Source organism: Epinephelus fuscoguttatus, linkage group LG7 (genome assembly GCF_011397635.1).
Source record: "Epinephelus fuscoguttatus linkage group LG7, E.fuscoguttatus.final_Chr_v1".
In the NCBI taxonomy this organism is placed as follows: Eukaryota; Metazoa; Chordata; class Actinopteri; order Perciformes; family Serranidae; genus Epinephelus; species Epinephelus fuscoguttatus.
In genome coordinates this window covers 21,193,154-21,205,003 of record NC_064758.1, presented here as the reverse complement: position 1 = coordinate 21,205,003, position 11,850 = coordinate 21,193,154, and the positions used below count along the sequence as shown (strand labels likewise).

General features: G+C 39.9%; 2 protein-coding genes across 2 annotated transcripts in view; both read right to left on the bottom strand.

Moving 5' to 3' along the window:
* The window catches only part of noc2l (NOC2-like nucleolar associated transcriptional repressor), an 81,169-nt gene that overhangs the window by 69,150 nt on the left and 169 nt on the right, over positions 1–11,850 (bottom strand). The gene's annotated exons all lie outside the window — the stretch shown is intronic.
* LOC125891468 (PPARGC1 and ESRR induced regulator, muscle 1) lies at positions 1,034–11,574 on the bottom strand. Its single transcript, XM_049580781.1, has 4 exons — positions 11,484–11,574; positions 7,146–11,029; positions 2,230–2,346; positions 1,034–1,936 (listed from the first exon to the last, which is right to left on the bottom strand). The coding sequence occupies exons 2-4, from the start codon at positions 11,002–11,004 to the stop codon at positions 1,821–1,823; spliced, it is 4,092 nt and encodes a 1,363-aa protein (XP_049436738.1). The 5' UTR covers positions 11,005–11,029; positions 11,484–11,574; the 3' UTR covers positions 1,034–1,820.

Below are 11,850 nucleotides of genomic sequence, written 5' to 3'. Positions count from 1 at the left end.
CAGATAGATGTTAGACAGTACTGTGCATACGAAAGATTTAATGACACAAAAATAAGACAGAGGTGTTAATAAACAGTACATTACCAAAGCTGCAACCACTATTGATGTGCGGAGTAGCCATGGATTTTGAGGTCAGGGTTTGTGAGTAACTCCAAGGGACTAAAATTTCCAATTTCAGTTGGAATTTCTGACGGAGAACTCAGACACTGTGACCTTCCAGTTCAAATAGAAAGCACATCATTATCCACTGTACTCTACCCACGCAGCACTGATAACTAGCCAGTGAACATTGTGGAGCATCTAGCAGCTAAAGAGCCAGATATTTTATTTTTTATATATCCCAGAAATGATAGAGACCAAAAACAGAACTTAATGGATGTGTAAATAAGCAACTGTCAGTTAACAGGTTTGCTCTATCAACTTAAAAGATTATGATGTGTAAAATGCTGTGTTCACAACTTATTTCAACTGCCTCCAGGTAGCCAAAGACATTTATTATTGCAGGTTTACATCCGTGGCCTATAAATTCAGTATACTACTAAAAAAGTATTGGTATTCCAATTAGAGTAATCAAACAACTGTTTTATTACGACATTTAAAAACAGTGAGTACTGTAGAGCCAGCATGGGTAAATCAGTGAGATTTTGTAATGCATAACCCAGTTCTAACATGCTCTACTGACTGTTTGTGCGGTGAAAATATACTGCAACAGCTTCATGTGCAGCTTTCAACATCAGGCCACTTTATAGTTTATGGTTCAACCTTGCCATCTGCTGGAGAAAATTATGTATGATTCCTCAAAAGGGCAGGCTCTCCTGTGAATACTTGGCAATGATGTTAAATTTGCATATTATTATCATGTATAATTTTAATTATTACCTTTAACTAATATCATTGGTCAATATTGAAAATCAAGTTAACAAACTACAGTTCAACCAGCTGTGATAGGTTCTTACATGAGCCTATGCTGCCCTCTAGTGTTTGAGGAGTACCACCTTCAGGTTGAGTGCTTATGGAAGAACGACACAAAGCACACATCTCAGACGCTGTTTATTGAAGTTAAACTGAAAGACATCAACAGCTCACAGAGCAACCAATAAAATAAATAAAATACAGTCATCTATGAATGATCTATTATGAAAATAAAATGCCCATCATAAATAATAGAACTGATACTGGCAAAGAATACAGTCCCTCAAATTAATTTTCCAAGGGTGTTTTGCTAAACTGTCATTTTGGGAAACATTGTAATAGATGTCACCTCATATCTCGTTTTGTAAAACACTTTCAATTACTGTTGTGGAAATATTTAACAGTCGCTTTGGATAAAAAATCATCTGCTAAATGAATGGAATGGAAACAAACCATCCTAAATCGTTCCTCAAGTTAATCCTTTTATCACGTCCATCTAACATCTCAACTCTGTATAGCTCTGAGCAAACCTGCCTCTATCCTTCCATCAGTAAACACATCCTAAAACCTTAATCACAAATGTCCAAAGCCTTCTTTCTGATAAATGTACAGGTTTCATCTTGCCTTTGGTCATTTCATATTTTGTATTAATCTTTCAAACATCAAAATGTGTGCAAAAATAATCTACCAAAAAGCAAAACTGCAATTAATGAAACCTCCTTCCATATCTATTCAATAGAGAGATCAACATTTGAAGCGATTATAGTGCAAATACGCAATGGAGACATGAAACAGCACATCAAACATTTGACAAATTCTTCGAAGGACTGAGATCTTGCACTGGCTCATATCAGGTGTTCATGGAAAAATGCTTCATCTGAAACTTGAAATATTCAGAGACAGAGACATCATGAATCAGACAGGGCGGGGTATTCCAATTTCTTCTCACTGGCTGCCGCCTCCTTCTTGACATATTTACGCAGGTATCGAATGGCTGACAGGGCGCTTACATTCGCCAGCAGAACTGTGTGAGAATACATATTAAAAGTGAGTCATCATTCTACTCATGAGACTTTGCAACCCAACATTGAATTTATCTGTTTATACAAGTTCAGTGTCTCTTGAAGTTGACTTTTTTCAATGCTTTGTTGATTTAACCTTTTCACATTTTACATTCTCAGCATATCATTAACAGTCAGCCCTTACAGACCTTAAAAGCTGAGATGGACTGCTGCTTTGTATTTTCATTTTTTAAAAGCAACATTTGCAGGTTTTCTGTCATTAAAGTACGTTAATGCTACATATACACACACATACCAGCCTTCCAGGCATCTCCAACTTGTGGGTTTGCAGTCTTCAGCACCCAAGAAGCAAACGCAATACAAACCAGACACATGTCTGACTGCCTGAGAGGCAGGAGGGAGGCATCTAACCCTTCAAAGAAAGTGACAGAGTGTTATAGAAAACATCTTAAATCATTAAGTGTGACACATCAAGTGACAGCAATCATCCACAGAGAAGTCCAGTGAGAGGTGAAGGGCATCATAATTGGCACTAACACACCAACAGCTGAGCACAAGCCCCCAGTAATATGTTCGGACTTCCTGTTCTGTCACACTGTGACCCGGTCAAATCCCAGCACCTGCACAGATTACTGTTGCGCAAACATACAAGGCTGCTTAAGGCTACTGATATTTGCATTCATGACTGGAGTGGCCTTAAGATAACCCTCACCGGCAACTGCTGACCATTGGGTGCTATATCAGTACCCTATAAGTTATCTTAATTACAGCTAAGCGGACGTTTAAGAAGAAGGATTACATGTACATAAAGACTTCTCAAGTTGAGGTATTTTCCCTCACAGCCAAACATAAACTACAGCACTCAACTGCCAGCTCAGAGAGGACAGGCATTGAATGAAGTCAAGTCATCACGTACAACCTCTCCTCTTGGTTTTCACCCTACGTGCCTGCAGCCCAGTCAGTGTCCTCTGACAGCTGATGTAAGGGAGTCCGTCCCAGACAGATGATGCCAGTTACAGTCCGTTCTGGACTGTAACAGCTGACTGAGTAGATTACATATTCTACATTACAACTGTTCATGTATGAGGACAACACAAAGAGCCTTACTGACAGAGGTTGAACACATTATTGATACATACCTCATCATTTTAAAAAAAAAAAAAAAAAAAAAGAAAAAAAATGATTTAACTATTTTTAAAATCTGAGCTACTGTGTTAGCTGACAGCCTCCCTGGTTTCACAAAGGTACTGTCTGTCAGACTGGACAAGTTAAACCAGTCTTTACTTTGTTCTTAGAATCATCTGATCAAATTCAGAGTGGTTTAACGTTACGTAAAACATAAATGAATTTTAAGGGAAATCAAATCAGATTCTTCCAAGGAGGTGAATGGTGTTATCCACATCATAATTAAAGCATATCAGGAAAGTAACATAAGAATAATTTCAGCATTATATCGAGGACTGAACACAAATGACAAACATTCAACTAAATGTTATCAAGGTGAAATCAGAGAAGGAACTCAATGAAGACATTTCAGATGAAGATTGGCATAATAAGTGGAACATACACCTTACAACCACTAATTCATGAACCTGGAGGGAATTTTCATGGAGGAATCTAATTTGTTTCTTTATTACACCAAAACTATAGAGTAAGCATTTCCATAGTTGTCCGAAATGTTGGTGAGAGTGCCAGCCGGGGGGGGGGGGGGGGGGGGCCAAAGGGTTGCAAGCCAGAGTCGAACCTGCGACCACTGCAGCAAGGAATCGCCTCTGTACATGGGGCACCAGCACTATCCACTACGCTACCAACGCCCCAAGAGAGTGCTGGTCTTTTGATGTAGACCACTCTCATGTTTTTGGAAATGTCAGAAAATAACTGTATTTTGGGAAATGGAACATGGTAGGATATGAGGTTCCTACCAGTTGTTTGGTGCTTTATCTATGTAAATTTTCTGAAGAACATGTTATTGCTGGTGACATATATTTGATCAACATATTGCTAGTCGCAAGCAAGAAAGCTATCACTAGGAACTGGGGTAAAGAAACACAACCAACAAAAGACCAATGGCTAACAATTGTGCAAGAAATCTTTTAAATTGAGAAACTGACAGACATCTATACAAGACTCAAAAAGACGATAATAATCAATAGATACACTAAACCTTTAGGCTGTAAAAATGTGTATTTAACCAAGCAGTTTTTGTTTCGTTACTATTTTTCAATTAAATTATATTATCACTAGGGTTGGGAATCTCTCTGTGATAGACGATTCGATACATATCTAGATACACGGGTTACGATACAATTCAAAAACGATTTATTTTTAATACAGAATGATTTGATACAATTCAATACAGTGTAGGAACAATACGATTCGATACAGTGTAGGGACGATACGATTCGATACGATTTGATATGATTCTATGGTTAACATTTGTTGATGTAGACATTAATCATATATTATAAAATAAAGAAGCCAATTCTATAAAAGTGACATTCTTACAGTATTTTCAAATTTGTAAAAGACCACATCCCCAAGCATTGTTGCTGTATGGCACTGGCAAAAATAAAATAAAAAGACAAACAACAAAATCACACATTGTCTGTGTTTTTGTATGTATCTTATATGGACTTGAGTGTGGAATAAAGTTTATCATAACGCTGTACAATATAAACATAAAGCAGAATAAAATAATAACATGCAATGTAGGGGCAGAATCTGACATCTCCTGTTATTAGTTGATATCATGGACTGTGATGACTAGCAGCTTATCACTGACAGCATGTCAGACTATTTCTCTGTGTTTGCTACACTCTGTGTTTGTCATGTATAAAAAGATAAATCACTTTTCTATAAAACATCAATGATATTTCAATGGAATAAATTACTTAATTACTTATTCATACTTCAAAAACAGCATCAGTAAGTGATTAACATAGGGGGGATCAAAATAAAATTAATAAATAAAATAAAAATCAACCAGCCACCCTCCTCCTCTGACAAGTAAAGAACAGTCCCTCAAGTGCGGTGAGGTTTGTGGAAATGTGAACGGCTCGTTTCTCCTCTGACACGTCACATACCTGTGTGCTGCCACGGCTCAGCTGTTCAGGTATTTTGGGCAGTCATGACACCGACGAAGACTTCTTGGACCTGGACCTTGGACCTTCTCGGTCGCCGGTAAGCCATTATCTTGCGCTGCGGAGCACTATGGCTGCCGTATTTGACAGGAATACGTATTTCTGTCTGTGTCTGTGACCACCCGTTCAACCCACAACCAGCAGGATTCGCCTTTAGTTTCTGCTGCGGCTTGGCTGCTCCCTGGTTTATCCAACCAGCATTAGCTTCTGTTCCTCAGCTCCACCGGTCAAGCTGGCGCTGATGTTTACATCCATTATCGTTGTCAGTATTAGTTATTAGTTAGTTATTAGTATTATTAGTTATTAGTTTTAGAGATGCAAACTGTTAAAGCCAGTCAACCGATTGCTAGTCTCACGATACCCGATCCATGACTCTACAATCGATTCATCTAAGTATTCATGGCTGATTCGTATTGATTGAGGAGGCTGCTACCGACGCAGCCATATCTCTCGCTTGTCAAACCGGATATCCTTTCATATCGGTTAATCGTTCCCAACCCTAATTATCACTTCATCATGCTGGCTGTTGTAACTGACATATCAATGTCACAAAAATTGTTCTAATAAAGATTTAAGTGAAAAAAAAAGCATAAGCGGTTTTAAATTGCAAGGTTTTAGCAAAAATGCATGTGATTGGGAGGTACTGAACATACGACTGGATGAAAGAGACTCGGTTCACACTGCACAAGTTGTTTGAACGTTCATAAACTGATTTTTTATAGATTTGCTGCTGTTAAACATGGTCCCCAATGACTTCAATCTGTGAGGAATAATCACCTATTTCTCATTTTCAGTTCACTGCAGAGGCATATGAGAAAAACGTTTTCTTTACAAATCGAAGGTAACACGCGGTGAGTAATTGACGCACAAATGGTCATTTTGTGGGTGTAGCAGTCCTTTAAGAACTATCCAGGTTTGTGCAAAATAGGGAGTTTAATGAATTTAGAAATCTCTTTAAGGGTGCCTGGTGGCTTTGTGGATTGAGCAGGTGTCCCATGTTAGCAGTAAGCAGTGTCCTTGCCTCAGTGGCTTTGGGTTTGATTCTGGCCTGCGGCCCTTTGCTGCATGTCATCCCCTTTCACACTTCAAATGTCCTATCAAATAAAGGCAAAAAGCCAAAAAAATCTTTAAGGGATTTCTTTAAAGGCTGACAATCTTTGTAAAATCAGACACCCCAGCCCCTTTGGCGCTGCCTCATCTCGCCAAGCATTTTGTGCTTTTCTCAATTGTTCATGTAGAAGACTTGTAAGCAATGTGTTACGTATGTTGAACCTACAATGGACAGCTAAACTCGGTGCTAAAGAGCCAGAAATATTTTTCCACACATTCTTCTTGCTCGTCAAAACGTGGTGCCTTCATTACCCAGAATGCAACACACAAACAGAAAGTTCAGACAGAGATTCAGGTGTGTTAGGCTAGTACCAGCTAATGTAGGCTCGAGCCACTAGCCTTAAGCAGAGCTGAGGTCCACAGTGAGATCGCATCTATCTACAATCCTTTATAAACTTTTTTTTTTAACCTCCAAACATTTATTAAATTTCACACAGCTCCCTTCACAAAATGCTTCATACAACTTTTTGCACATATCTACTAGTACTCCCTAATACCTGTAAACAGACTTTGATGTGTTAAGTTGGTGCAGTTCCTTTTTAATCAACCTAAGCATGATAACAGATCAAGTAAGATTTTGTAGATAATGCTACAGTTTTGTTCACTTTTTAATCACGGATTTACTTGAACCATTATTCTGTGAAATTTCATAGAGTAAAATCTTGGCAAATATCTGTTTTGATGTGTACCAAACAGTTAGACGTCTCTGTTTTAATTGCCTTAGCATAGCATTGCTATGAGACTCATAATTGATGGTTTTCTCTGAATTCAATAGGTGTGTTGTATTGTATCCTGCACCCTGATGGACAATAAAGGTTTTCTGAACTGATGTGATCTGAATCATACTCTGATATTTCTACTTTGACTCCAATATAGGACTTACTTCAATGACTGTAATAGCATATGTTATTCCTATCTATAATGACACATCATTGTGTTCGCTGTGGAAAGCTGGACTTACTTGGATTTGATACAGCCATTTGCAAGTCCTCGTATTTGAAAGGCTGCTGTGCTAGTTGTCTGTAGATGCTCTCATCCAAGTGGAGGAGAAGTGGATCAGGAAAAATCCTGTCTTGATTTCCCAGAGCATTCATAGGATACATTGTCCTTCGAAGGGATCTGGCACTTTGCTTCCCAGGTACACAAGCCAGGGGGGGTGAGAGAGTCTTCTTCTGCACTGCAGATCCAGTAAAACCAACATTCCTGAAGGAGAATGTGTTTTTCCAAAAGAAATTCTGTCTGAGGTCGCTATCTGTGAAGAAATTATCATACACATCTGTAGAAACCTGGGATGCATTTGATATATGGCTGAGCCTGGTCACCACCTTCACAGGACCACAGCTATCTTCTTCATCCGACTCCACTGACGAATCATCAGAAGACGAGGATGCAAAGAAGTGATCATAAGCCTCAGGGAACTGTAGATTTCTATTAGTTGAACGAGAGTAGGAAAAGATAGGGACCAGCTCGTTTTTGGTCTGACGTTCTGCACTGATGAGAGGGTAGAAGAAGCTTTCTGTATCAAAGTCTGAGAAGAAATAATCATACGTTTCAGGAACAGAATTTCCATCAGTGTAGCTGTTGGTTATGTTATCTGTGGCTGACTGGCTGGGAACTGATTGCTTTCCACTGAAGAGATACTGAAATATATCTGTGAGTGAGATTTTGTAGCTGTCTGTGGAAGATGAAGCTAAAGAGTCCCCATCTTTGTCTTGCTTAGGCATGTCTCCATCAGTGAAACTCTCTCCTTTCTGCAATTCTCCTTCATTTAAGGTTTGTATAGATGGACCTTTCCTTGTGAAGCTGAAAGAATCAGATGCCAGGGCATGTAGATCGTGCACGCTTACATTTTTAGAAATCTTTCTGGGGCCTGTTTGAACACCTCCTGGGAGGAGCGGTTGAGAAATGTCCCTAAGAGATGTCAACATCATATTCTCAGTGTAAATATCAGCACTTAGGCTCTCCCACGTAACATCTCCTGAAGAGGAGGAACCGACTGCTATAACAGGACTTGATTCTACAGAGTTAAGGTTGCCGGACATGTCTTCATCAATTTGTTCAGGCTTGGACTCATCCAGCTGAGTAAAAAAGCCAGAATCTGTCATAGCGAGCGTGTCACTCTCCTCACTTTCCTGTAAAGATGGGAGCAGGCTGGGTGGAGCAGCTTTGCTGATCATTCGTAAACCCAGAATATCGTTTATTGTCAGCTTCTCCATCTCACTCCAAAAAGAAGACATAGCAAACACTGAATGTTTTGAATCTGGTGCCTTCACGAGTTCACATTCTGCTTTGGAAGCTGTGATGACATGTTCTGCTTTGACCACTACACCACACTTTGAATCTGTTGCATCATTTGATGCAGACTGGCTTTTGGATTCAGATATGCCATCTCCCTCTTCATGTTTTGCCAGTATTAGTGATGCTTTCTCTTCTTCGGGGTCATTTTGTTTGACAGATAAACAACTCTCTGACATGTCTATGATACTTTCATTTGAGAGTGACATGAAAGATTCTGTGTCCAGAGTGCAGCAGGATGACACTGATGTAAAATCTGAAACACTTGTGAGTACATCTTCAGACATGGACGATTTGGTTCCTCTCTGACTTTTGCCTGTTTGATTAATTTCACCAGATTGAGAAGAATTCCCACTTATAAAGGCCATTATCTGTGATGCTGCAAATTCAAATCTCTCATCTGTTGTTTTTTTCTCTGACAAAACATCAGAACTGGATAATGTGTTAGGATGTTCTGTTTGCTGTGCTGTAACATATATATCTGAACCGGGGGGACTTTTAGTCAGACAGTGTTTATCAGGCAATGCACTGCTGGTATCTAACGCTAATTTAGCACAGTCTGCTTTACTGGAAATATCCAAGAATGGATAGGTTACATATTTGAATTGCTTGGGTTTTGTGTTGTAAGCATCAGAGCTGCTTGCAGACAGAGGAAAGTCAGTCTTTTCCAGCGTAGATCTATATCGGTCTCTGTCTTGACAGCCAATTTCCAGCTGTTGTTGGGGCTCACCCTCTCTTTGACACAGTGTACAGTTATCTCTGCCAGAATTTCCAGCCTCTGCAGCCAGGACTGACTTAGCAGCAGATATTTTGCCATGTTGGCTGACTTCCATCGCAGGATCATTTGACTTTGTGCTCGGTAAAATACTCATTGATTTGACCTCTGCTGTACAAGATTCAGATTTTTGTTCATTTTCACAACAAATTATAGGATGATTCATCTTGTCAGACTGCTGGAGACTCCCTGAATGAACATCCTTTCCTCCACAGTTTGCAGTCTCTGTGGCCAGGTCTGATTTACCAGTTACACTATCAGCAGTTGAAAGTGCAAACAGATTTCTGGCCACATTGTCACTGTTGTTTGGTGCTGACATTAGACTGTAACCAGTTTCACTCAGTGGGATTACTGACCTGTCATTAGTTGCATTATTTTCAGCTAAGCCTGTTGCTTTACACCCTCCCTCTCTGACTATGCTCTCTGGTAAATAATGGTATTGACTGTCACATGCCATGCTGAAATGAGACAGGTCATTTATTTTGTGCTCCTCAACAGATGTCTTCACTGGGAGATTGCTGGTGGCTAAATATGGTGTTAAAGAGGATGTGACATTTTTTTGTGGTTCATTTAAATGAGATAAATTAATTTCTTCAGATAAACAGTGACTCGTTTCTCCCCTCCATGCATGCGGTTCTTCCTCTGAGTCACTATACTTGACGAAACCCTGCCTATCATATCCATGCACACCCTCAGCTGGCTCAGCACTGAGTCGTCTCTTCTTCCTTCTCTTTCTTTTGATAGAGCCGGTTGGAGACGATTCCTGGCTTGCTGATTTGCTCGTGCATGTTGCATCTGACTGGAAAACATCAGGGTATTGGTCTTCCTTCCATTTTACATTTGTCACCATTTCAAGATTACTTGATGAATCAGTGCTGTACTTTTTACCAAGAGTTAAGTGACTTAACAAATCTTTCTGCTTAACATCATCCAGAGGTGGGCACATTTCCACCTTTATCACCATGTCAGTGTGAGGTGTTGTTTCTGAGCACACAACCCCCTCCGGTGAGTCATGAGACTGATTCAGCTGTGTTGCCTCATTTACCCTGGTTTCTGTGCAGGCTTCCTCTCTGATGAATAACCTTGTTTCAGGGTAAGTTGATTTGTTAGTCTCGAGCACCAAGTTACTGGCTGCAAGTTCAGGGGAAATGTTGGAACCAGGCACGTCTTTTTTCATTGTGTTTATGTTGCTGATGGTGTCGACAGACCCCGTGCTCTCTCTGCCAACTGCTGTTCCACCGCTGGCAGGCAGAGAGTTTAACTTGGGGATGTTTCTTGGCAAAGAACAGCTGCTGGCTTGTTGCCCATCACTACACCGCTCCTCCTCCTGTGTTGCCTCTCTGTTTTTTCCAGCTCTCACTTGGCTTGGCTCAGTAAGCCCCTCAGCCTCTGTAAGGTTTTTCAGCCTTTCAAAGAATATATTGACAGACTGCAGGTGTATATCCTCCTCACTGCCCGAGAGCACGCTCTCCATTCCACCAATGGTGTGTTTGCTGAGGTAATGCTCCACAGGAGAGCCCTCACAGTCTGGGGGGCCATCGATGGGATGGTCCACCTCTGAAAAGCCTGCCTTTGGGTCAACTCCCTGAGCCTTCTTAGAAAGAATGGACCCTGTGTCATCAATGTCACTCAAACCCGAGTCATCCAAACGTGCTAATGAAGGAGGAAGCAGGCTACACTCCTCGCACTCCGCAAAGAAGCAATCCCAGTCACGGTCACTGATCTCCACACTGTACTCAAAGTCCTCCATTTTGAATTGAAGGGCACAATATAACCTGAAAAATAAATCAGAAGAGCTGAATTTTAAAAGTAATCAGTGGTATTTTGGCATCATAATTTTTGCATCATAAAATTAAGAAGCTTTTAGAATTGACACCCAGAAAAAAACACGTTGCAAGCATGAATACCAAAACTGCCACAAGATAATTAAATCAACAGACTAATAAAGCCATTTATGCAATTAAAAAATGAGCATGCATGCAAATGAAATGTAGCAACTTGTTAAAACATTTCGAGCGATGTAATCTGATCTAATCTAAACTTATCTGATATGATACGATATGATGATCTGACATAAGAAATCTTGTTAAGCAGCAACTGAAAATTTGCCAGTAAACTGAAACTATCATCAGTTAAATAAAAAAGCATGTATGGCAATAGGAAGTATTTATTTTCTCTGTACTTCTAGCTGTTTGCATATTTACTTGTACATCCATGCAGGTTTCCTACCTGTCCTGCTTCAGCAGTGACGTGTGTCTACAGGAGGTAAAGGTCTAAGAAGTCTGGAGTCTCAGCAGCACCATGTTGTGTGTCCTCTGGCAGGTCCCATGATTTGATAAATATAGAGCGGTGCTTCTGATCACGTAATACACGTAACGTTCTTACGGCAGCCATCTCCAACAGAGGCATAAAGTTTCAGAACTTTAAATAGACTCTCCACTGGCAAACTGCTTAACTGGATCCACAGTGTTTTTAGATGTTACTATTGTTTCATGTGGTACATATATCTGAAATCTGTGGTCTAGTCTACGTACTATTTATGTTTGCTTTAGTTATTTTCATTGTATTAATTCTTAATTGATTAATACAGGGCTAA